The 27,965-nt window shown below is 38.2% G+C and overlaps 1 protein-coding gene across 2 annotated transcripts in view; it reads right to left on the bottom strand.

Moving 5' to 3' along the window:
- The window catches only part of LOC131681523 (T-box protein H15), a 173,074-nt gene that overhangs the window by 126,162 nt on the left and 18,947 nt on the right, over positions 1-27,965 (bottom strand). For both annotated transcript variants that reach the window (XM_058962339.1, XM_058962340.1), the window contains exons 2-3: positions 25,648-25,829; positions 24,443-24,573 (exon numbers count right to left, since the gene is read on the bottom strand). In XM_058962339.1, the coding sequence (XP_058818322.1) occupies positions 24,443-24,573; positions 25,648-25,829 (313 nt within the window). The remainder of the gene's footprint in view (positions 1-24,442; positions 24,574-25,647; positions 25,830-27,965) is intronic.

Here is a 27,965-nt window from a genome sequence, read left to right as displayed (position 1 = left end):
CGGATCCACACAAAATTCAACAGCAGCTGATGGACCTTTTATTTAAAATCAAGTTTGTCAAAATCGGTTCAGAAAATTCCGAGAAACCGATGTGGACAAATCAACAAATTTTGTTTTGTAACCTTCAACTCGTCATCCGGAACAAGATGTCGGTTGAAAATTAAATTCAATAGCAACCTATGGGAATATTATAGCTTTCATTTGAATCTTGGTGCGGCGACGCAATACTCAACTGCATATTTTGCCTTCCATTTGAGACTGGGTTTGAGAAAATCGGTTCAGTCATCACCGAAGAACCGATGTGACTTTAATTGTGGAATATGCCCGGAATTCCGGACTTCCGGAATCGTCGATAGTGGACAATATATTCAAAGAATGTTTGATTGTGTGATCTAGATCTACGATTAGAAGTAATTTGGTGACCTTTTCAATAGTTTTTAGCCTCTGAGGTATTACGATTGTACCGATTAATATGGGAAATTCCAGTGTATCCTTACTAACACCCCTGTAACTCCGGAAGCAAGAGTCAGAACCGAATGAAATTCAGCAGCAGTCAATGGCATTACTGTATCTTTCATTTGAAATTAAGTTCGTAAAAATCGGTAGAGAATTCGTTGTGGAATGGGTGTGATATTAGCTTAGGAACTTGGCGGGTTCCCCGAGGGCCTCATGAACCGTCATAGGTGGCCAATGTGGTCAAAGCTGCTTTGATTGATCATTAGTGATCCAGACCCGCAAACTAGAGTAATGTTACATCAATTTTAATATATTTTACATCATTTGAACAACATGGTGGTACCAGTTTATATGGGAATTTGTTGTGTGACCGCACTCTTCAACCCATAACTCCGGAACCGGAAGTCGGATCAACTAAAAATTCAATAGCAGCTTATGGGAGCGTTATACCTTTCAGATGAAACTAAGTTTGCGAAAATCGGTTCAGCCATCTCTGAGAAAATTGTGTGAGTTTAAATGGACCTCGGTTAAAATGTCGATTTTTACAGTGATTGCATAGCCTTTCTTTATATGAGAAAGGCAGAAAGGTTTGGCGCTAGAAAAGTCAAAGATTTTCTTGATATGGTGAGATTGTTACTGTTGATTTTACCACACTGAAATAAAGTTAAAATATTTGGGAGTAGAAATTTATAAATTGTACGCTACACAGTAGGCCACATATAATTTACATCACAAACATTATTACTGGAAAATGGCAAGAGAGCGCCATAATATGCTGCGTTTACTTATCGCTTTTTGACGTAGAATTACATCTTTGTTTTTGATATGAAAATGCCCTTCGTCAATTCAACAAAAATAATGAAACCAAAAGATAAGTGCACTTCCACTCGCTTATAATGCTCGTTTTGTTTCCCTTTCATTGTTGAAACGTTTCTACAGATGACATTGTTCCGAGTTTTGATGTTAACACATTAAGGGACCGTTCACAAATTACGTAACGCAAAAATTGTCCAAAATTGACTCCCTCCTCCCCCATGTAACAAATTGTCACAAATTTCTCTATCCCCTCCTACCCTTTCACGTAACATATTCTTCAAAATATTTTTTTAGCTCAGTCAAAACATGTTACGTAACAATCTAGCTTACTCCCCCTCCCCCATATGTCACAACATGAAACAACTTGTCGTACCCCCTCCCTCCCTAAACGCGTTACGTAATTTTGAATGGTTCCTTATAACCCAAGGTTTTCTAAAATGCGCTAATTGCAGTGATATCTTCAATTCCATCAAAAAATTTAGCAAAGAAAAACAAAATCACCGCTTAAAATGGTTTTGAAAATTAAAATATCTCAAGCAAAAATTTTCGCCTAAATTTTAAGTTGTTTCGCATATTTCTACTGACTTTCTGACAGACAATATTTTTTTACACCTGTGGAAACGTTTTATCACATATTGGAATCCTAATCCTAATAATAAAATGAAATTAAATATATTGCTTACTTTTCAGCCGCTATTTGCGCCAACTATGCACGAATAAAAAATATAAATAAAAATGACAAAAAAAATGGCAGTTGTGTTGTTTCACAAAGAAATACGAGGTGTAATGTTCCCATTAGTGCAGTAATAAAGCAGCTATATGTCGAAATTCTACAATAAATACGCGTTAAACGATAGATAGTTCTGCGTATGAAATTTCATATAATATAGGGCATAATGGGTCAAATCATAACCTGTATAAACGACCCACTACCGGATCAGTGGTTATTCAATTTCAATTTTTTTAGCAGTACATGCAGGAGAACTGTGCTTAGTGAACCTGGCTGCGAGAAGGAGACTAGCTACGCAGAGGATCTGCGAAACAGCAAACGACTGAATACTACCAATCGCTGCCTACTACGATCCAGCTACGCAAAATTGACACTCAAGCGAAAGCTTCCTTTTGTCTATGTTACCAGCGTAGATATTTCGATCGTGAACTGACAAATGGGCCTAAATAACAAATGTACACAAACGGAGATTTGAATAATATCTTAAAGAGGAGTAAAAATACTTCATAATAAATATAAAAACTGATTTATAAATGTTTCACACTTCATGAAAATCAATAAAAAACAAAACGACGGATCCGACTTTCAACTGTAAACAAACCGCCAGGCGGGTTACGCCTCTGCATTTCTAAGGTAGTGTATACGGGCGAAATTGACAGCATCATTGTTTACAAGGTCCGTAAGTAGAATCTCCTTAAACAAAAACCAAATGCTTGTTACGCCCCGGGGGAATAACAAATTTCCCCCTCCGGCGAGCACGGCGAAAACCACATTTGATTTTTGTTTTATGGCGACACTGCAGCGCGAAATTACCCTGTCAAAAAATGCGGACGAACATGGTCAGGCGATTTAAAAAGTTTGACGTTTGACTCAACTCGCCTGTGCTAATTGCCCCTCGGAACAAATGCAATTTGCGAATGCGATTTAAAGGCAGTTTCAACACTTAGACAAATTTTCTGACGGCTGAAATGGACTTGGTTGTTTTTCGCGTTTTTCAAACATGGCGGTTCATGTTTGGTTTAAGCTTAAAATTGTTTTTTGAACAGTTGGTGTGTTTTCACTTGTACTTTGTTTGTCTAGTGCACTTCATTTAGCCAACGAATGTGGGAAATTGTGTGGGAATCGTGTGTATATATAGTAGAACAAGATCTCTGACCTAAAGTCTTCATGAACGTCAGATTGTGATAAGTTTTGGCGTGCAATACCAATTTCACCTTTGCTTCTTCCTATAGTTTGTTGGCGATTACCTAGTATACTGTTAAGTTTGTGTGAGTAGATAGTGAATCCGAAAATAAGTATTATTAGTAATTTTACATATTAGGCAATTAAGGGCGATTAAATGGCGCATTCCCTGGGCGATTTGGGGTCGATTTAAGGGCGGGTTGGGCGCAAAAAAATGACGGCGGCGAATCGCCCAAATGTTGCATTTGAAATAGCCCCCTAATTGCCAGCAAATTGTTGGCAAATTGAAAGGGCAATTAGCGCATCCGAGTTGGCAAATAGCCCCCCGTTAGCCAGCAACTTGCCCTTTTTGACTGGGTAAGAGTCGTCAAAACAAGAGGGCGATTCAAAAATGGCCTAATCAACATTTCATAACAACACTCGGCGAAATATTTTTTTTCAATTTTATCAACGAAAACGTTATTATATAAACCATTTTAGTTATGCTTCCGAAAACTAGTGTTGTTTTAAAGTGTTTCAATACATTTGAAAGCGCAGTATGCAAACACTGTTAAAATACGATTTAATTTCCTGAAGAGAATTTTCAAAGCTATTTTTCTCGATTCGAAATCATTGCGACTTCGGCCCTTTGGTCGATTCATGACCGATTTGAGGTGCTTTTGGAATTGTCGCTCCTGGAAAAGGGAAGGTTTGCCTGTATCGACTGCACTCAAGTTTGTTGGATACCAAATTCACAGCAAAGCAAAGCGACCTGTTGGACAAATATGGCGATATTTGCGTAGCAGACCTATCTGGCTACAAGATGACTCGGATTTACTTCTACATTTCACCGAGCGTTACTCTGAAATAAACTAAAGTCTTCTTGGCTAGAAACCTCCTTTTTTATATCAGAACGAAGGATATACCAATTTTAATTATGAAAAACGAGATTGATAGATTCGTGACGTTTTTGAAATATCTAGTGAAGTTGTATTTGTATCAGACTCCAAACAGTCTACTTTTGCATGGATATTTTGTTCGCCAAGATTATTTCGGATCTGTCGACCAAACGGTTTATTACGTATTTCTCATACAATTACCCGTTTCCATATAGTTCGTTTATTTGACTCGGTTCAATGCGTAAGTTCAACGGAATCGTGGGTCTTTTATAAATTTACAAATTCAAAAAATGAAACTAATAAAAACGATGATCTCTGACAGTCTGTCAGATCCCACACGCAAGACTTGCCATTGCGCGTAGAGCCAATTGCGTCTTGGGGATCGTTCATGGCTCTTTTGCTACTATACACGTCCGTGCTATCGTGGTTGATGCCTTCCTGCTTTCCGTCCTTCGTAATAGCTAGCGTGATTGTGCTGGCTGCTGATTTTGAGGTATTCGACGAAGCTTTTGCAGTTGTCATTCATTATTATTTCAACAACAGCCAAAATATTTAGAATTTATTTCCGTAGACTTCCTCAGCGGTTTCTGAGCAGGTTTGTCCGTAATGTTCGTTGTTCTTCAAACAATGCGCACAAAAAAGATAATTCGTATACAGAGTTTAACACAGGATTATAAAATGGGTCATGAAGCCGACTGCCATTAGACCGAGTGGGTCATTGGACCGACGGAGTTATTAGGCCGAATAGGTCATTAGGTCGAATGGGTCATTAGCCCGAATGGGCATTTGGCCGAATGTCATTAGATTTAAAACATCTGTGTTAGTTTGGCCCCGAGAGTTTGCCTTCATTTTAATCTAACTTGAGGCCTCTGATATTGCGGCCGGTATTAGTTAGCAGTGGTATAGCGGTTTGTAGCAGCTAACAGCCATTTTTATGCCATGATGTTTTGTAATTCTTACCACACGATTGATGAGCCTGGATAATAAATTGTGTATTTTTCCTTTTTTAAATCATGAGCTATTTTTTTTATTTTAACAAAACTGTGATTGCTGCATTTGCCCGATTTATTCACAGTTAACAATCCAAAGAAGAGGTAGCGATATCAGAAAGGTGTCCAGCAGAAGATGACTAGGACGGTATGCCGAAGACAATGCACCCAAATGTTTCAAAAAGACACTAAAGTTTATCCATCGAAGCTTCCAGAGCTCCTCGTCTCACTCAACTACGAAGTGTACGGTCATCATGCTCATGGCAAGCTTCCAAGACTCCTCGTCTTAGAATATTTTTGTACAGCTCGATTTGACGAACCTCGTACTGTTTTATTGCTTGGAGAATTGACCGTATTTTGTTTCATTCTACTATAAACATGACACTGGTCCTATAGGTCTTCTTGTCGTATGCCCCAGCCCCAGTCAGGAAGGATTCTTATTGATCAGTGGGACCGTACCGCTAGCCCTGCAATTGTCCTGTACACTTAGAGTCGACTGCGAAGTCTGTCGATATAGAAAGTCAAGTTCTGCAACGGAATACCAAGGCTTTGCTTTACTAATAATAGAAGACACGTGTCTTAAAAGGGTTAATTGTGCCATTCCACTAAGTCGCTCGAAAAGTTTTGTATTTTAAAAATGGAGAACACAAATGTTTGTTTCAATTTATAATGCACGTTGTATTTTCGTAGCAAAACATGGTATTCATTTGCCTTTCTCTACAGCTGCGCCAAACTGAATTTGACGCAAAAACTAGGTAACTTTTTGCTTTCCCATTCGATCACGACCGCTGGCGTTGTACCATACAAAAGTTACGATTTTTGTACGGCTTCTTTGATCCCATTTGCACCGCTACTGTAACATTATGCGGTAAAGGTTTGGCCAAAGCGCCGAGGAAAGAGTACCGTAAACATTATTTGTTGAATGTATTTACACATACTGAACCATTGGTGTCTGGGTGCTCAAGTGCATGCGGGGAAGCAAGAGTGATGCGGCCTTGCCGCATAACCGTGATCAAGGATCCGAAGCGGTGTATAGCCGCTGAGGATCATGCGGGTAAGCCGTCGGAAGCGGCGGCCCCTTGCAAGCAAACCTATGGTGCTCTCGTTTGCCCGGACTACTCAAACATAGGATCATTGAAATAGCAAGTGATTTGAAGCGATGATAGGTGTCAATTTTATTAATGGGATATTCACTCAATAGGACTGCCCAAATGGATACATTCAAATATTCTAGTCACCGATACAATTGTGTATATAACATTATCTACCCATCTTTTTACGTGACCAAAAATAAGGAACGAACCTTCTTTGTGGTTCACTTTGAACCACTAGCGTTGGTAGCTAGTTCTAGTATATTTTCAAATAAATCCTGAGTGTGGAGCCCCTAAGATTCAGGGTTCCCTGGTTCTAACTCAGTGCGGCCACGCGTAAAGACGGAATTGATGGTAGGAATTAGTCTGAACGTTTTATTGTTTGTTTGAAAGAGAAAATCTTCGTGTAAGAATTTTATTGTTGAATCCGTGAGGGTCTACACAACCGAGTAAGCTTCAGCAAAAATTGGCAAACTAAAATGGGTATTTGAACAGGATTCTACTCCATCCAAAGGAGCAAAGAATAACCAATTCTGTTATTTATGTTAGGATCGGCTATAAACAGTGTATATCGTGAAATATATATTATCATTACCAATAACATCAAAGAACAAAGCTACAGGATATGACAAGCGGAAAAAACACGGAAACTTACTATTGCGATCGCCAGAAACCTGTTGGAGCCGACTGAAGAAACACGATGGTACGAGCAGAAGTAGAGATACACTGCTCGACTGACTCGTAAAAGCTTTACAAAATGGTATACAGATCCATAGAAGTGGCTGATAATCGAATAATGAAGACACAAATAGATTAAAATTAAATTAAACATCAGGATATCAAACTAGTAGAAAACTGAAAACGGTTAAGACTGTTTGCTAGGGCGGAATCCCGGCCAAACCAGCGAACGGCTGTAAGTATCAATCGACGGCGTACTCTAGGACTAAGAAGGAACATCTTCGGACAACATGGGACATAATCACGAGCTTAATAACAATCAAGGTGTAATGAGCCTCAATACAACTTGAACGGTACTCTCCCATGTTCTGTTTAGCAAACTGCGCCCGTATCGAATCAATAACGGTTCAGATGTCCTACGACAAATTCTATTTCAGAAAAATAACCTGTTTGTGAATTTGAAGGCATCGTACGATTCAGTGAAACATAAAGGAGTTGGGTATATAATGCTAGAATGTTGTTCCAACCATGATTCGTATGTATGTTGCTGGATGAATGAAAATTAAGTTGTCCAACATAGTACTCTAAAGAGCGATAGGGAGGTCCAACGGAACAAGATCTCACATGCTTCTTGGCTTTGCGGACAGCATCGAAATCATTAACGTCGATCACAGGGTAGTGGAAGAGGTAATTTTGCATTTTTTTAAGTTTTTTCAGGCAAAAATCGAAACGGACTAAATATGGGACTGGATAATGTTATTGACAAAACAATATGTTTGCCCTTAACTTACAGACGTCCATAAAACTTGCTATGGACGGTCATAATTCTTAGATGTTGAAGGATGCATAGTATGGAATGATTGATGTATTGGAGAGAAGCGGGAACCAAGAGGGATTAGTTAAAATTATGATCAGCTTAGAAACTAGAAGAGATCATCGACATCGGGGCACGCACCACCACTCGCTAGCTGCGTACAATCGAGGAAAATGCGCGTGCGATAAGTGTACAGGAGATCGCTTTCTAAAATCCATCTAACGACAAAAAATCCCAGCTCACCATTCATAGCGTTCAATTCGCTGACTTACTGCATAAAAATAGACACTTTCCAACCTAACCAACTCGTTAGAACCTATTACGGCGGGACAGCTCAAATCGAGGCAGCAGCAGCAGCAGCGATTGTCTTGTCCAACATTTCAATTAGCATAATGTCAACGCTTCTTCAACATGCTGCTGAAATTGGAAACCCTAAACTCCGCGACCGGAGGCGGAACACACTCCGCGGTGGCGAAGGCGGGTGGCGTTTGTGAAAAACGGACAAAATAATCACAATTAATTAAATCGAGATAAAGCGCGCGCCTGGTCCTGAGCCAGCGATCGCGTCCACGTCTCTTGCTACGAACCGCGCGCGAACCGTAAATTCTGACCGGCTCGGTAAACTGATATCGCTTGGCTCAGTGCCAGTAAAATCAGTTGGATTAGATCGTAAAATTTGATATCGATCCGTACGGTTTTCGGTTGCGTTGAAGGACAAAAGCCAGACTAATCCTAAACGCGAGACAATCACCCTGAATAGATCTAATTTATGATGGCTCGGTTTTTTTTTGTTTGTTTGAGGTCCCACTATAACAGCCGTCGTCGGATTTCCGATGATTGGTATTTAATTGCAAAGAAGCTAATATAATTTGCTGCTTTATTCAGCGGAAAGGCGCCTCCGGTATGCGCGCGACGTTGGGTGAGAATGATTGACAGATTAGTATTCACCAGAAAGGCTCCGTCGTCGGAAAGAATAGAAACATAATGGCAACAACTGTCAGGTTACCGTTCGTAAGCCGCACATTTAGGAGGACTGAATGTGACCTGCACCAGCTGACGAGGGCACCCATTTTTCTCACCTTTCTAATGTTTCGCCAAGAAAACCGAAGCAAAGAAACAATGGGCCCGATTCTCACAACCTAACCTCAAATTAAGCACTTATCGATTTGACACTTTGACTTATTCAATTTAATTCAATTTTCCCGACCGGTGAAAATGATTGTTTTGTGATGGTAAACAATTGTTCAGATGTGGTCTTTTCGCCGAATGTCTACCGGGACGCGACCGTGGGAGCGATGCCGTTGCATTGGATTGAGTGAATGTTTGCACCATCGCACAGACTGAGCCCGTCTCATTGCTGTCAGTGTCGTTTTGAGCTGCGGTGAGCCGCGTTCTGACAGTTGGTTTAATTGAAAAATCTCGCCTTGGGTGGGCTGCGTCGAGTTCAGAGCGGTGCTGCAGATAAAAAGTGCGAAGAATTTGTCTTGCAATTCTCATTTCTGGCCCAAAGATTTTTTTTGTCTTATATGATTCAGTTGGAAAGGCACACTTTTTATTTGAGGGTTGATTTTGAAGCTCGTGTTATTGAGATATGGAGTTCTGCACTATGTTGTGTATTAATTTTGATTGAGAATCTCATAATTTTCGCCCCGTGACCATCTAATCTATCAGAATTCACAGACAAATAAAATTAATCCATGATTGAATGCAAACTCAATCAAACAACAGATTACAGATGTTAAATCATACCTCAATCAGCTAAATCATGCTTGCTTGGCGATTTGATACCGCCCCGTGACAGCTGAAAGCCACCCAAATCGTTCGCCATTCGGACATTCCGTGTGGCTTGTAACCTAATGCCCAATCAATCAGCCTACGAATTAACGCGAGCGTGCTGAGTACCGAATTCTTAAATTTCACAACCGAAATCAATGCTAACAAATGTTGAAATTTTAACCTACAACCTTGCGACAGCCAAACCGAAAGATAGAGAGAGAGAAAGATACTCGCGAACTGACCAGTTGATTGAGTTATGATTCATCGGTGTTGCTGACCGGTAAGTTAGGAGTAAAATCTTCTGTTTCAGCTCCACCTTTCCGTTGCCGCTCTAACAACAACGTCTGTCGAGTTCGATATTAGAGGATTATGACAGACGTCGGAATAAAATTTCACATTATCGATTCACAAGTAGTAAATTATGCAAATGGCAATACGATTGGGGATCAGCTTCCACTTTCGGTGAACGGCCACGCAGCGCAAAACCGGGTCGCCGTTGTGGTTGATTAATTTGTACATCCCATAATCCCCGAGAGTTAGGCGAACTGAAGTAGGAAACGATTTGTTTTTTTTTTGGGCTGTCGATGACCAAACGTCAATCAATAGACATGAACTGGTTTGAATCGATCCTTTGCTGGATGCTTGTTCGGTCTTTTCTCGCAAATAAGAGTGCTGACAATAACTGCGGGAACACCAGCTATCGAGGGCGAAGAAATCATAAATTATCTTTATCACCAGCGACGGCCTATGAAACTGTCAATACCTTCTTTTGGGCTGGCTGGCTGGCTGGGCAGCAACTATGCCAGTGCTGCTAGGTGCCCGCCGCCAGAGGAACAGCAAACGTCACGCAACTTCGGAGACCAACCGGAGCTGGTGTTGTCACACCACCAAAGAACGACGAGGAACCCCTGCCGGTCGGATCACCTCGAATGCAACATAAAGGGACAGGCTTTATTGCCCTTAAACATACAAACAAGTTCGGCCTGGCCAGCGCACCAGCTACATTCCGTAAAACCATTTGCGCTTGCCTGGTGAGGTTGGTGGCCATAACAGCACGAAAGCCATTCAGAGCTGGCATGTTGCCTTCTTCGTATTTGTATCTCTCTCTCTCTTTCTCTCTGTTCCCGTGGGTGATTCTGGTCCAACTCCGATCCACAGGGGGTAGCTGTTGTCCACTTTACTCGCTTGATGTTTATTCCAGAATTGAGGTTCGATCTAACTCGGATGCTGTTTTCACACTCGAGCTAACCGGTCGATCGTGTGCGGAGATCGTAAATATTAACATTGAGATAGGTTTGAAGCGTTCGGTAGTAGTTATACAGTGCTAGTGATATTGATGTTTTGAATTGTTTTGGGGTTCGTCACTTGGTATGTCTTAGTTTCAGTTTAAGTCGGTTCATTGAATAGACTCTTTGAATGTCAATGTTACGTATTTTAGATTTACCGATGAATAAAAATGAAATTTATTAGAAAGTTGTGCTCCCAATGGTAGAATATGTAAGTAATTTTAAGTTTTATTGATTCTAAATAGAACTTCTGAGATTGGCTACCCGCGACATAACTCGGGGCAAGCTTATTACTTTAGGCGCTCACATATGTTGTGTGAACTGTATGGTTTTAGCGTCTAACTAGCACTGATTGGGTTTCACTTTGTATTTATCGGCTAAGCAGCCCCAATTTTGTGTCAATTACTGACGAGTAGAACACGAAACATATATTCAACTTTTTAAAGAGATATTTGGCTTCAAACAATTAGATTTCAGAATGAGGATCATTTTATTATACTTTGGGAAATAGTTTCAATGAAAGTTGTTGCATTTGACGCATCAAAGCCATGCGAATAGCAAAAATTTATGGTACTTTCGAAAAGGTCCTTTATTCAACTCGAAATGAGAAGCATGAAGCGCAATTCTTAAAGCACTTATATTATTGATTTTATGGAAAAGATGTAATAGGCGCTCTTCAATCGATGGCAGTTAATTGCTTATTCTTCCCTGATTTTTGTTAACTTTCTCTCTCTTAATAATTTATAACAAACTCCAACAAAATGAGAGTTCAATCACTACTCTATAAGACAACGTTCTCACGAGTAATCTAAAGACGTATGCGGACAAGTTTGCTACAACAAAAAAAGAGATGAAATCAAAACATTGATCCCAACATAAAGATGCAACCAGTCGCCACATTTTAGTTGCTCTTGCTAACAGCAAGACTAATAACATAACAGTGTTTATTAAATTTGCGATTAATGATCCCGCAGCTCAGTAAACCCAATTTTTTATCAGTTTTACCCTGCTTAATATATAATGTTACCCAGTTTATCAGTTCTTTCATACGATTTTATAGTTAGGGTTTCTAGTACCGAACACATTCCTCGTATGAAAATGAAATGCTGAGGTGCTAATCAAAATCGTATTGAATAAAAATGAAGCGAGAGTAAAATCTAACTTTCCGGCTACTCCGTCTTCCAGAAATTTGACGAAAATCATATTTTAAAAAACTTTGACGAAGACACTGGAGTTCTATGACATGTATTTTTCAATTCAAAAGAAATTTACCCAAAAAATTTGGGTGATTCTTAAAAAATGGGTTTGTTTATACAACTTTTGCAGATTTGATTTTTCACTGAGATGGCTTTAGAAATACTTTCTGTTATTTGAAGAAGAAAGTGCTGGCAGGAGTCGATCTTAGGCAACATTACTACGAATTGCTCAAGTCTACCAACATGTCTCCCGGCAAAGACAGACATGTCCCTCTTTACCACAAGAAGTCACGTAAGATCACCACTGAAAACCTGTCGAGCATCAATGAAATGCTGCTGTTCATCTCTGGATTTTCATTGAACTATTACCATTGCCCTTGAAGTTCATTTTAATCTTCTTTAATCTTCTGAAACGATCTGAAATATATTGACACCTGAAATCTTTTGAAACTTTCCGAAATATTTTAAATCTAATAAAATCCTCTGAAATCTTCTGAAAGCTTCTGGAATATTCTGAAATCTTCTGAAATCTTCTGAAATTTTCTGAAAACTTCTGAAATCTTCTGAAATCTTCTGAAATCTTCTGAAATCTTCTGAAATCTTCTGAAATCTTCTGAAATCTTCTGAAATCTTCTGAAATCTTCCAAAGACTTCTTAAATCTTCTGAAATTTTCTGAGATTTTCTGAAACCTTCGGACATCTTCTAAAATTTCATGGAATCTTCTGAAATCTTCTGTAATTTTCTGAAATCTTCTGAAATCTTCTGAAATCTTCTGAAATCTTTTGCAATTTTCTGAAATTTTCTGAAATCTTCTGAAATCTTCTGAAATCTTCTGAAATCTTCTGAAATCTTCTGAAATCTTCTGAAAACTTTTGAAATCTTCTAAAATCTTCTGAAATCTTCTGAAATCTTCTGAAATCTTCTGAAATCTTCTGAAATCTTCTGAAATCTTCTGAAATCTTCTGAAATCTTCTGAAATCTTCTGAAATCTTCTGAAATCTTCTGAAATCTTCTGAAATCTTCTGAAATCTTCTGAAATCTTCTGAAATCTTCTGAAATCTTCTGAAATCTTCTGAAATCTTCTGAAATCTTCTGAAATCTTCTGAAATCTTCTGAAATCTTCTGAAATCTTCTGAAATCTTCTGAAATCTTCTGAAATCTTCTGAAATCTTCTGAAATCTTCTGAAATCTTCTGAAATCTTCTGAAATCTTCTGAAATCTTCTGAAATCTTCTGAAATCTTCTGAAATCTTCTGAAATCTTCTGAAATCTTCTGAAATCTTCTGAAATCTTCTGAAATCTTCTGAAATCTTCTGAAATCTTCTGAAATCTTCTGAAATCTTCTGAAATCTTCTGAAATCTTCTGAAATCTTCTGAAATCTTCTGAAATCTTCTGAAATTTTCTGAAATCTTCTAAAATCTTCTAAAACCTTCCGAAATCTTCTGAAATCTGGTAAAATATACTGAAATTTTCTGAAATCTCCTGGGATCTTCTGAAACCTTCTGAAACCTTCTGAAATTTTTTGAAATCTTCTGAATTTTCCTGAATTTTCCTGAAATCTTCTGAAACCTTCCGAAATCTTTTGAATTCTTTTGAAATATCCTAGAAATTTTCAGAAATCTGTGAAAACTTCTGGAATTTTCTGAACATTACTGAGATCTGCTTCAATTTTCAGAGATCTACTGCAATTTTCTTTGGAATATAGTTCAAATCTCCAAAATATTCTAAAATCTTCTGAAATTATCTGTAATTTTCTGAAAATTTGTGAAATCTTGTGAATTGTTTTAAAATATTTGTATTCTGAAATCTGCTGAAACCATTTAATATCTTCTAAAATCTTTTGAAATCTTCTGAAATCTTCTGAAATCTTTTGAAATCTTTTGAAATCTTCTAAAATCTTCTGAAATCTTCTGAAATCTTCTGAAATTTTCTGAAATCTTCTGAAATCTTCTGAAATCTTCTGAAATCTTCTGAAATCTTCTGAAATCTTCTGAAATCTTCTGAAATCTTCTGAAATCTTCTGAAATCTTCTGAAATCTTCTGAAATCTTCTGAAATCTTCTGAAATCTTCTGAAATCTTCTGAAATCTTCTGAAATCTTCTGAAATCTTCTGAAATCTTCTGAAATCTTCTGAAATCTTCTGAAATCTTCTGAAATCTTCTGAAATCTTCTGAAATCTTCTGAAATCTTCTGAAATCTTCTGAAATCTTCTGAAATCTTCTGAAATCTTCGGAAATCTTCTGAAATCTTCTGCAATCTTCTGAAATCTTCTGAAATCTTCTGAAATCTTCTGAAATCTTCTGGAATCCTCTGAAATGTTCTGAAATCTTCTGAAATCTTCTGAAATCTTCTGAAATCTTCTGAAATCTTCTGAAATCTTCTGAAATTTTCTGAAATCTTCTAAAATCTTCTAAAACCTTCCGAAATCTTCTGAAATCTGGTAAAATATACTGAAATTTTCTGAAATCTCCTGGGATCTTCTGAAACCTTCTGAAATCTTCTGAAATTTTTTGAAATCTTCTGAATTTTCCTGAATTTTCCTGAAATCTTCTGAAACCTTCCGAAATCTTTTGAATTCTTTTGAAATATCCTAGAAATTTTCAGAAATCTGTGAAAGCTTCTGGAATTTTCTGAACATTACTGAGATCTGCTTCAATTTTCAGAGATCTACTGCAATTTTCTTTGGAATATAGTTTAAATCTCCAAAATATTCTAAAATCTTCTGAAATTATCTGTAATTTTCTGAAAATTTGTGAAATCTTGTGAATTGTTTTAAAATATTTGTATTCTGAAATCTGCTGAAACCATTTAATATCTTCTAAAATCTTTTGAAATCTTCTGAAATCTTCTGAAATCTTTTGAAATCTTTTGAAATCTTCTAAAATCTTCTGAAATCTTCTGAAATCTTCTGAAATTTTCTGAAATCTTCTGAAATCTTCTGAAATCTTCTGAAATCTTCTGAAATCTTCTGAAATCTTCTGAAATCTTCTGAAATCTTCTGAAATCTTCTGAAATCTTCTGAAATCTTCTGAAATCTTCTGAAATCTTCTGAAATCTTCTGAAATCTTCTGAAATCTTCTGAAATCTTCTGAAATCTTCTGAAATCTTCTGAAATCTTCTGAAATCTTCTGAAATCTTCTGAAATCTTCTGAAATCTTCTGAAATCTTCTGAAATCTTCTGAAATCTTCTGAAATCTTCTGAAATCTTCTGAAATCTTCTGAAATCTTCTGAAATCTTCTGAAATCTTCTGAAATCTTCGGAAATCTTCTGAAATCTTCTGCAATCTTCTGAAATCTTCTAAAATTTTCTAAAATCTTCCGAAATCTTCTGAAATCTTGTAAAATATACTGAAATTTTCTGAAATCTTCTGATACCTTCTGAAACCTTCTGAAATTCACTAAAATCTTCTGAATTTTCCTGAAATCTTCTAAAACCTTCCGAAATCTTTTGAATTCTTTTGAAATATCCAGGAAATTTTCAGAAATCTGTGAAAGCTTCTGGAATTTTTTGAACATTACTGAGATCTGCTTCAATTTTCAGAGATCTACTGCAATTTTCTTTGGAATTTTTTTTAAATCTCCAAAATATTCTGAAATCTTCTGAAATCTTCTGAAATCTTCTGAAATCTTCTGAAATCTTCTGAAATCTTCTGAAATCTTCTGAAATCTTCTGAAATCTTCTGAAATCTTCTGAAATCTTCTGAAATCTTCTGAAATCTTCTGCAATCTTCTGAAATCTTCTGAAATCTTCTGAAATCTTCTGAAATCTTCTGAAATCTTCTGAAATCTTCTGAAATCTTCTGAAATTCTCTGAAATCTTCTGAAATCTTCTGAAATCTTCTGAAATCTTCTGAAATCTTCTGAAATCTTCTGAAATCTTCTGAAATCTTCTGAAATCTTCTGAAATCTTCTGAAATCTTCTGAAATCTTCTGAAATCTTCTGAAATCTTCTGAAATCTTCTGAAATCTTCTGAAATCTTCTAAAATCTTCTAAAACCTTCCGAAATCTTCTGAAATCTTGTAAAATATACTGAAATTTTCTGAAATCTCCTGGGATCTTCTGAAACCTTCTGAAACCTTCTGAAATTTTTTGAAATCTTCTGAATTTTCCTGAATTTTCCTGAAATCTTCTGAAACCTTCCGAAATCTTTTGAATTCTTTTGAAATATCCTAGAAATTTTCAGAAATCTGTGAAAACTTCTGGAATTTTCTGAACATTACTGAGATCTGCTTCAATTTTCAGAGATCTACTGCAATTTTCTTTGGAATATAGTTTAAATCTCCAAAATATTCTAAAATCTTCTGAAATTATCTGTAATTTTCTGAAAATTTGTGAAATCTTGTGAATTGTTTTAAAATATTTGTATTCTGAAATCTGCTGAAACCATTTAATATCTTCTAAAATCTTTTGAAATCTTCTTAAATACTCTGAAATAATTGGAAAAAAAAATAAAATTTAATGAAATTTTCTCAGATTATCAGTACTTCTTTGAAATCTTTTGGAATGTTATAGCATTTTCTGATGTCTCTGAAAACATAAAAAATTATTGAAAATTTCTCAAATATACTGAAATTGCTTGAAATCTTCCGAAATGTTTTGAAATCTATTAAAATTATCTTGCAAAATACTCTAAAATCTTCTAAAATCATGTGGCATCTTCTGATGTGATCTGGAGTATTCTAAAGTTCTCGGATACCTTTTGAACTCTAGAAAAATTGACACTCTTCAGATATCATTTGAAATATTTGTGAATCCTCTGAAACATTCTCAGACCTCCACAAAATCTTCGAAATCGACAAAATCTTCAGAAATCTTCTTCAAAATTCGGTTGAATTCTTGCGAATTGTATTGAAATCTACCTTCTCAAAGCTTCCTTCCTTCAAAGAATCCTTCGATATCCATTGAAATCTTACAAAATCTGTTTAAATCTTCTGATATCTTCTCATATCATCAGAAACCTTCAGAAACCATCTAAAATCTTCTGAAATCATCGGAATGCTCCTTAAATCTTCTGAAATTTCAGTCTCCGAAGTTGTTCTAGTTTTTTTCTGAATTCTGCTGGTGTCTTCTTTGACTTTCAGGTATCTTTCGAAATCATCATAAGTCTTCTTAAATCTTTAGATGTCTTCTCATATTCTCTGAAGTTTTCAGAATTCCTTTAAATTTTCCTGAAGTCAGTTGACATCTTCGCAGATCATCTAAAATCATTTGAAATCATGCGATTTTTCTGATAGCTTATGAAAGCTGATGAAAAAAAAATTTCCCAATTTTTAGGTATCTCCAGAAACTATGATATCTGAAATTTTCTAAAATCATGTAAACCCATTTGAAATCTGCTAAAGTCGTCTGAAATATTCTGAAGCGTTCTGAAGTTTCCGTCAATCGTCTCAATCTTCGAAATGTTCGACAGTCCCCTAAAATCTTCAAAGATCTTCTAGAAGAATTTGAATTCTTCTGGAAACTTCTGATATCTTCTCAAATAATCTGAACTCTTCTGAAATCATCCCAAATCCTCTACAGAAATTCTCCGCATGCACTGTTCTACAAATGATTCCAAGCTGCTGGTATCCAATCAACAATGTAATCTTCCAAAATATCCTAAATCATCTTTGAGGTAGTACCAAATCGTATAATATTTCTGTAATTTTTGGATCAAATCGTGAAAAAATATATCATTGCATTTGGCAGAACTAGAATTATAAACGTCCTATTTCTAACCGAAATAATGAAACATCACCCCTATATTCAAAGATACAATGTATGGTAGAAGTTTCACAACGAGTTTTATGCCAGAAATAATATTATGGATAATATGAATAGTTGAATTTTCCATACTGACCCATTTCTATGAGACTTTGTATTCTGATATTACGGTCTCTGAAAACAGAAGTTTCAACACATAGAACAGACATATGAGCTAGAACAAACTTTCCAGAAAAAGATGTGTAAATATTGAAATGAAAATACGTTGAAAATCACCACCGCATACAGGCTCGCATGCATGAATTACCATTGTATCCAAGTTTGCATGCAACGCCCGTATAGCGTTTGCTGGCCGACCGTAGCGCTGCCTAGTGGCAAGTTGCTACTTGCTGGTGGCATTTCAAAACGACAGTTTTATTTCTTACGTACATTGAAAACTCTACCTGTATGGCAGTTCTCAGTGGTTTCAATATAAAGAAATCAATTTTCTCGACTCTCGTAAAAGATTTTGGTTCCTAATTCTGTCATCTAACGAATCATGTGATGAGTTCCCTTCCGCAAACATCGATTGGAATTTCTGAAGAATTCTCAGATGTTGTGTTACAGGCAAGCTTCCGTTCCGCGTTTCTCTGTTTCCGAACTAGAAGAGTTACTATGCAATTAAAACAATTTAACCCAGAACAAGCTTCCCAATGGACGAGAAGATTTTTGATAGAATTAGAATTCCGGTTACCTTCAATCAACTTGGCCCAACCCGAACAGAATCCAGCCGTGGCAACGAAATTAAATTGAGCTTTAGCTACACGTCAATAGGTAACGCTAGTGAGCAACTTGATCTCATGTCTTTTTCAGTTGGAATAAACCGGCTTATAGACTTCGAAACCGTATTCGAAATATTTAATCTATATTTGAATAATAATCCAGTGGCTATCGGAAATTACTGACTGGGAATAAATGAGTTGCGAGGGGTCGTTAATATATTTACACTACTTCCAGCGATAAAGCCCATAAATCTCCATTAGTATCGAAGCGCCAAAACACTCATCCTTCGAAAAATGACACTTATTACTGGGACCCTATTCCTGCACGACACGAACACATTTACGACGGCAGACCATCGATCGTACCGCGCAGCTGCCGCGCATCAACGTGTTCCCAATTTTCCACTTTATTACAGCCGTTTAATTAGGAAAGGTCCCTTTCATCCGCGTCGAGTATCGATTCTGACAGCTGTTTGTTTACATAGCCAAATTGTAGCACCATTGTATGTGTGTCTTTTTTTTTGTTCTCATCCCTGATCTCCGGGTGTGACTTCTTTCAAAAGTCGTTAATTAAAAGCTCTTTCTCAAAGTGTCTTCAGAAGAAAAGTCACAAAACCGCAAGAATGGTCTCAAATCTACGCATAGGCCAAACCGAAGGGAAAACATGATTTATTTATGCTCTTGTACGTACAAACTTCCTTCCCTGTTACACTAGGCCGGTTCGGACCAGGTAGCTATCGCGTGAAAGAAGGGGGCAAAATTGAGAAAGACGAGCGCAGAAGTCTCGCAATCAATTCTCGGAAGAAGCAGCAGTCAACCAACCGCAGTCGTTTCAGTTTGCCCTCCGACAGGGCTAGACAACAGAGACAGGGCTGTTTTTAATTTTCCATTCAATTTTTGACAGTTTGTTGTGTAAAATAGGGCGTTTCTTAGCGCTTGAGAATACCATCATCTGCGCCGTTTCGAATCCCCTTTCGGTTGCGGTAAAACGTTTCCCAGTCTAAGTTGTGTTCCTTGACGGGAAGGGTTTAATTTTCGGTAAGTGGCAGCAATTATGGCGGCATTTACATTTTTCAGAACGTTTGCTGCGGTGACAGTTTCCGATCAAAGCAGGTCACGCACGGCCATCGTTGATCAATAGGGGTAGGAGGGCCTAAACCCTTTCGCTTTCTCACAATCGATGCCCGAAGTCAGAAGCAACTCATAATTGTATCCTTGTTGAATGCGACACCATCCAACGTTCCCACCATGCGGAACCGGGAAACCGATTTGTGTTTCGTATACGGTATACCAGCGACGTCGGCGGGGTTCGGGGCAATAAAATGCATCAAAACGATGGACGACGTAATTTAAACTGACAAACGACATGCTGGATTTATGAACAGGTCGTGAATTGTGGTGCATCGAGACGAAGGGAACTGACTGTACGCTTTGACAGCTTTGGCGGTCGCCATTTTTCCGCATCGTTCCGATGCAGACGAACCGAAGGGGATCGATTCTGTCGCTGCGGACATTGCACATGTGCCCAAATTCCCACCGGAGGACGACGAAAAAAAAACCTTCGATTTTGCAGTGGCACTCGGGTGAGACTCCAAAACAAATAATTGAAACTCAAGCCCCGGGAACAAGGTATTAAATTTTAAAATTGAAAATAAATTTCTGAACTCGAAGAACGGATGTGCGAGGATGGTCGAATATTTCCGTCCGGTTTGCCGGTGGTCATAAATTTTCGGTACCGCACCGCCGAGTACGGCATTCGAGAGAAAAAAAAAACAATAAAACACACACTAAATGGGTTGTCATTCGTTGTTGCTCCGATCGATGTACGGGGAAAAAAAAGATGTCCGACATAGTTTGACAGAACTTTCTACTATACGCTATCCTATCGATTTTTAGGTTTTGGTCATGTTGTACTTTGAGTTAGGTTTAGAAACAGGGTCAATAGATAGTTTAGAATAGAAAGAACTACATACTTAATGCTTTGGGATAAAGAACGACAGATTGGAGTAGCGGGTCTCAGCCTAGGGTCCTCGGACCTTTAGAGGACCGTGAAGCAGCTGTTGGGGATCCACGAAGAAAATGACACATTCCGCGGGCTTGTACACCAGAATGACGTTTTTGTTTTGTCTTGTTTTGGTATTACAATATTTTTTCCTAGATTCGGTAGTGTTTAAATCATTGAAATGTTATGTAATCCAACCATTGACTTTTCGACAAATAGTTGAAAAATATATAGAAAAGTAAGTTGAATTTCACGGAAAATGGCTCCTGAATTATTGACTTCTAAGAAAAGTTCTATTTCATGAAACTATTATTGAAATTTTTATCTGTTTAAAGGGATTTGTTCGTTATTGAGTGTACAACAGTAAAACTAGAAAGATTTTTTTCTTGATTTGACCACTAATACTTTTTGAACTAATAGAAGTTTTGATTGTTTCTGCGTTGTAACGTCACGAAAAATGCCCATTTTTTAATTTTATTAAAAAACTAAAATTTTGTCCAAATTTATATTCCGGATTCTCTTTGTATTCAAAAATACTTTTCTAAAAATCCTACAATTTCTTTTATTGGATATGTGGAACTAAAGTTAGAACAAGATACACTTTGCGTTGTAACGTCACGCAATTCAACTTTTATCAGACGCTTGAATGATTTATCAGATATAGTATTAAATTTTCCTACGTATGGTTTATTTAAACGCATTCAAGTTGTTTCGTAAACAGGAAATTATACTAGCGTGATATTCATAAATTCAGAATATATATCCTTAAGTGCTTAAGGGGTTATATACCATCGACACATTCGACACAGTTATATACAACGATTTGACCAACCTTCATTCTATAAATCTGTTATAACTTTTTCAAATGAACTCCTTCATCAAACCTAATTATAGATTTAGAAAATAAACAAAATTTTATATAAGATTTGATATACAACACTTGAATGCACTGGAGGAGTTATTTTTAATAAACGATTGAACAACGTCACATTATATTTCTTTAAAAGTCCACCTACGCTGTACTCTCATAGACGCTGGTTACATGATACGTTCCGATGCAATCACGCTAACAGCAACGTAGTCCAGGGCACGCGATGGAAGGTTGTGAGGGAATTTCCGAACTTTGTTGTCGGGTTAGTATTTAGCCATGAATAATGATGCGTTCCCTGAATATTTCTTTTCCCCCAGTAATCAACCATTCCACACTTCGCCATCATCGATGAGACGCCCGTTTTAAGGTTCTCCGCAACCTCCGTTGTAGTCGCACATGCCGTCAGTTAGTAACTAACCAATTCTTCCGTTACACGCCCAAATACATCATCGAAGCAGCTACATTATCGAAATGCCTGAGGTATTAAATCCAATATTGACGGGTATCTATTCGAATTTACGGGAGGTTGTAAAAACATAATTGGGTCTACAGGGACCTATCTGGGTGACCACACTAAATCGTCTCCATTGCTTAGAGTCGGATAAAAAGGCTTTGGCTCATCTCAAATGAGCCTTAAAAAGATAGATGAGGGAGTGTTTATTGGTGTTTGCAGACTTTTAAAAATCCGTCGAATTGACGATTGGATGTAACATATTCTTTCGCAACATCACGGCGATGTGGCGTGCTCTTTTTCTCTGAATATTTGCAACTATAATTTATACAATATTTCAGTATACTAAGCACTGTCGATTGTCTGGCGCTTAAATTGTGCTCGCTTTGTCATATAAATCCACTTGCTTAAGCCCAACAATACAAATATCATACTATAAACTCGGATCGGGAACTTGATTCCTTACCAAATTAAACAAAGCAATACTGCCAGTTTATTTTTGTTTGTGAAATATGTGATAAAAGCTGCTATTCTGGCTCCGTTAAACTACCATATTGAGCCGTGTCAAATAAATAAATATGTCAAATCACTCAAATTCATCCACAACAGATATGAGAGAAAAATTCTTGGCTTGATCAATTATTTCTGCTACAAATAAAAAAATAAACTGTAGCGTGATTTTTCGACAACCCCATATTGTTATTCGAGTAAATTTTTATTAAAATGGCTAAATGTGATAAATGTTTAAAATTTTACTCAAAACAATAGCACCAGCGTAACTTACAGAGTTATAGAAAAGTTGAAGATTTTCGTGACGTTACAACGCAACGAGATATCGCTTTTCTGAGAAAGGAGCGTTGTAACGTCACGAAAGTTAAAAGATGCTTAATAAGAAACAAAACAATAAAAAATATATTTAATGACACCTAGTTATTCGTCCGCTATTTAGAAATATATCATAGAAGATTCGTTCTTGTTAAAAATCTTATAGAGCAGATATTTTGACTTTTATGGAAATACGTTGAAAGTTCTCATCTGTGACGCGTTGTAACGTCACGTTACATTATCAGTTATAAAACAATCCTCTTCCAGTATATTCAGTTTATGTTTATTGAATCTTTAGTTAAATTTTGTGTACTTTCCGAATCTGTAATAAGTTCTGATGTAGGCGTTCATTTGATAAAGTTATAACATATTTATGGAATGAAGAATCGTCAAATCGTTGTAACGTCACGAAAGAATGTGTCAAATGTGTTTTTCGGAAGTAGTAACAGGCTGAAAATAATAAATTGATCGAATACAAACTCGATGTTAAATCGTGGGGGCCCACAACATCCCAGGGAGTTTCGGTAGGGTCCGTAATACGAGACGATACTACTGGATTAGAGTATTAGCGAATATAAATGATGTTCAGATAATTAACATCGAACAGACTTGTTGATTTAAATTGAGAATAGTAACGATCTTAGTTTGCTTCCTTGTAGCACACAACTAAAAAGGAAAGCCTACTGCGATACAAAATATAATCAATTAGCTCTGCATGCGTATAACGCGAAGCAAAACTTATGCTCTAGTTCATGTTGTTTATATCAAAAACATTTTCAAACTAATAAGATCGGATGAAACTAAAAGTGGCAAAAATTGTACCGTAATAAGCAACGAACTTATTTTTTCCATCACCTTACAAACCGCAAAACATCCACACCTAATTGCCCAATTTTAGCATACACACCTTCGACCAGACCACTGGAACTGAGAAGATAAAAAAAAACTATCCAACATTGGTGCAGGAAATTAATCGCTATTACCCTCAAGATTAAACCCGGCAAGACGATGACGCCGACCGAGAGTGGCTATAAGGAAGACAAAAACCAAGCCAATCGAATCACCTCCTTCTCGTCATCCTTTCTCGGTTTATTAGCAGGTTCGAGGCAACGCAACAGCAGCAACGTTTGATTGAAAACATAATACCCGACCCGAGTAGGGGGAAAAGAAGCCTCGGCCGCGTGTAAGTTTCTATTAAAACCCAACGATCAATGGATCGTGTGCAATCGGTCGTTAATTGTTCAGTAAAGGGGGGCACGTTGCAGCAAAAAAAATAATCTACGCCGGCAAGTGATGGCTACCGCCTCAGCCTGGCTGAATCGATGACAGCTATATTCAATAATAGCTGCCAACTTCTTCGAACCTTTTTTTTATTTCGGTATCTCCCTCGACCAGGCCAATATGATCGACATCGATCGACTCGTGATGGCTCAATTTTCCGCTGAATCACGTGGGAAGCTACCCCGGTTCAGTGTCGCAAGACCTCCGAGGAGATTTTCGCTGATCGAGAGAGAGAAAGAGAATGTTGGCGAGTGAAAAACAGTCATAGCATTAGCGAAAGCTGTGAAGGGAACTGCCTTCGTAATTTAACGAAAATTATACACTGACTAATGTCTTCTAATTTATAATCCCTCGGTAATGGTTGTATTTTGTCTAGATATTTATCTGCGTTCTCATTATCCGCTCCTTCTTAGGTTCGGTCGCCCCGGTCACCCCTCGGATCCGGCCGGTAATTTATGGGCCAGATCCAGCCCCGAAAGAAAGTGAGTGCGAAGAAACAAGATAAATTTCATCTAATCCCTTTCTAATGTCCCGATTCTAGACACTCGAAACTGTGCGCGTCCCGATAAGGATCGATTTCTGACACGAGCGGCTTTACGCATCGGCGAGTTTTGTGACTAGTTTTTTTTTGCTGTATCTAATCCGAACACTTACCGTCCCGTTTTGGTGATGATCATTTCGGTGCCGAGCTCGTTAAACTTGTCCCACAGCTCCTTGGTTTCCAGGTGGCACTGAACCGGCCGCAGATCGTCGGAATTGCATGTTCCGACTATGGTGGGCCGTTTCTGTAAGAGAGGAGGAAAAGTTTGGTTTTATTTACGAATTTGGTTACCGGTTTCTCTTGGAGAAAGGTGTGTACGCACTCAATTCAGCTCGACTATTTCAGCAAATCTGGAAACTGATATCTCAGCAAAGTGTTATTTGTTTACTAATTTTCAGTGCAATATTTTCCGAGTCTCAGCTATCAAATGTCACTTTTACTGAGATATCAGCAAAAAAAGATGTTTGCTGCGATCTCAGCTGTTGAGATTTTGGCAAAAGTTGCATTAAAGCTGAGATTCAGCAGAAAAAATTATGTGTGTATAAGTGAGCTGTCAAAATCAGTTGATTTTAAATGAATAAAACTCAACAAGTAATGCAAATAAAATAGTACCAATGGCTCAAATTCGATTGTTCGTTAATTTTGAAGTCACTGCACCGAACGAAATACTATTACCTTTTTCAATGTTTAGCAAAAATTAATTTAAAAATTGGTAATCATTTTTTCATACCAGTTCACCACAAGAAACTGCGGATTGGAAGTTCGGATACGATATTTCGCGTGCAAAGGTCGACGCTAGCCGCCATTTTGCAGACGCCATTTTGAACTTCGGTATGATAAGAATATCAACGTATTCAGAAATTATAGAAACATTTGACAATCAAAACTGGATGTTCCTGTCATTTCATTATCCAACAAGAAAATCGCAAACTTTGAGGTACTTTTGAACAAATCTGAAAGAACCTTTTTTAACTGGGAAGGTGTCACCCTATTTCGTCGATTACGTCAATCGACGGAATGACTATAAAGTGCTCCGTTTGTAAAGTTCCATCAATACCAGAACAATTTGATGCAATTTACGAATACTAATAGGTGCATGCAGTTTTTTCCCTTAGGGAGGGATAACAGCTCAAATACCTTCAGTTTTAGCAAGCTTTCATTATTAATTAGATTTTTGGTCGAGGTTTTGATACCAAAACAGATATTTTACTTATTTTTTCTATATTATTATCCGCCGGTCTCTGTCAGCACTAAGAGCCGTTAGAGAAGTGACTTCACCTTCTGGACCCTAGATATGCGAACTAAATTCGAAACTTACCGATGCCGGTTCCGGGGTCAGCCTTTCCTCGTCCGACACACTGTTCGGCGTCGCCGTTGCCCTCGAGTGAGAGTTCCGCTCCTGGCCGGACCGGGAAGCTTCCTCCGAGTCCGAGCACTCCTCCACATCGACATCCACCTCATCGTCCACTTCGGAGAGTCGATCGACCGAACTTGGGGGTCCTACGGGTGAGAACGGAGAGAGAGAGAAAAAGAGAAAACAAAATGAGGATAATGGCGCGACCAATTAGATTACAGGGCTTATCAGTGGCAAATGATTTGCTTATCTACACTCGGTACGCACAAACCGCCGTTTTTCACCCGGATTCTGGGGTTTCACAAAATAACACCAGCCATTAATTACTCCAGGCGAAGCGCCGCCATTACCGTATATTTAATAAATCAAACAACTGCGTTTATAAATTTATTCCAATTTCCACTTCGGATGGACTCCAAGTGAACGGGTTGCGGCTGGGTCGGCCATCGTTCTCGACTGCCGAGCGCTTCGCTCTGACTGGAGGAATTAATTAAATTAGCATGTAAATTAGGCGTGAAACAATTAAAATGAATTGCGCGCGTGAAGCGAATGCAGAGAACGCAGTGAACTAAACAGCAAAAAAAAACCCAACTCAATTCTTCCACACATGCTAACGCGAAAGCAAACCTCCAAACGTCAAACAAAATTAAGGTTATGTAAACATCGTTAACATCGCGCCGCTCGAAACCCTGCCCAGCCGGCATCGGCGTGGCACAGCACGGCACACTGCGGTCAGGAGGCATCACCAACAACATTCGATCCTGCCTGCCGGCAACTGATGATGATCCCTTAACAAACAAAAATTAAAGTGCTTTTGCGGTTTCCTACCAAATTGAGGTTAATCAAATCCGCCATCTGGCGTGTGGCTCGCCACTTTCCTGAAGATCCTGACCGAATGCGCGGGCTAATTTGAATAAAAACAGTTCACATCCAAGATCCTCCGTCATCGTCGGACCGTCAGCCATTAGCCGCCGAGAAGTTCTCTAATGTCCCTGCGTAATTGTAGCCTGTAACCTTCCTGGAGTATCTACAGGCCACCGGATCCAGCGCGCGGCGTAGGATCCACCAGCTGATGCGAACCCAGGATAAAACGTGTGTAACAGACTGCGACCGGTCGCCGGTTGCTTCCTCCTGATGGATTACACCTCATCAGGAAGTGGAAAGAGCCTAATGGCGAAATAATTGAGGATCCAGCTACCAACCGGCACGCTCGTTCGGGAGTAGCAAAAATCGAACAGCAGCAGTGGATTCGCCCGGGAAGTGGGAAAATCCGGAACAGCAGCGACGGATTCCGGTTTTGGCGTTGAAGTTAACGCGGTTTATCCGCTCGGAAGCTTGATGCGGGGACTCGTGGTGAGAGTGTCGACCATTTCAGTACTCGATTTTAAAATAAGAACCAGCAATTATTTATCCATCGATCCCAGTAATTACTGTGAATAAACGATGTGAACTATCGCCACGGGTCATTTTAAAACGCATGCGTTTGGTTCATCAGTATAAGCGGCAGTTTTCCAGGAATGGGCACCTCTTTGTTCAAGAAGATATCTTAATATTCACCGTCGATGAAACTTTCAGCTTTTGTTCATATGTCAGAAGACCTTATATCCAAAGTCCCTCTAAATGTTCTTTATATTTACTGTTTAAGACGATCGCATCTCATAGTTCACCTGTGTAAGTAACTACAAGCACTAGTATTTTTAAGTTGATATGTTTAGCACCTAGTCAAGTATGGATCATTTCCAGTAACGCGCGATTATAAGGTTTTTATTATTTAAAGGCTGTTACGATCAAAAATTGATCAGCTTCAACTTGACGCATTTCTTTTCATCGTGCATTAAAAAGAACCTGCACACTCCTCATTTTAAAGATGTATGTGTTTAGCATCATGCGTATTCTTTCATTTTGTCATTTGCTACTCAGTTGTCTAAATGGCAACGTTTGTCGACAACCAGGAAAACTGAATCGGAGGGAATCGAAAGCCGTTGGCCGTAAAAACGACGGAAAATGTGACCGGCGGAAACGGACGGACCCCCAATCTCTCCTTCCGAGATGTCGCACGCAAGCTGGAAATGCCGCCTACAGCCGTGTATCGAGCTAAAAAGCGAGCCAGACTGTCGATTTGCAAGAAGGTGGTGACTCCAAATCGTGATGGTAAGCAAAACAAGTTGGACAGAGAACGATCACAGTAGCTGTACATGAAGATGCTGATGAAGTTTTATTGTGTGGTACAGAATGACGAAACCTACATCAAGGTAGATTTCAAATGCTCTCTGCAGTTCTTA

The sequence above is a fragment of the Topomyia yanbarensis genome, chromosome 2 (genome assembly GCF_030247195.1).
Source record: "Topomyia yanbarensis strain Yona2022 chromosome 2, ASM3024719v1, whole genome shotgun sequence".
NCBI classification, from domain to species: Eukaryota; Metazoa; Arthropoda; class Insecta; order Diptera; family Culicidae; genus Topomyia; species Topomyia yanbarensis.
This window is presented reverse-complemented; position numbering and strand designations above follow the sequence as displayed.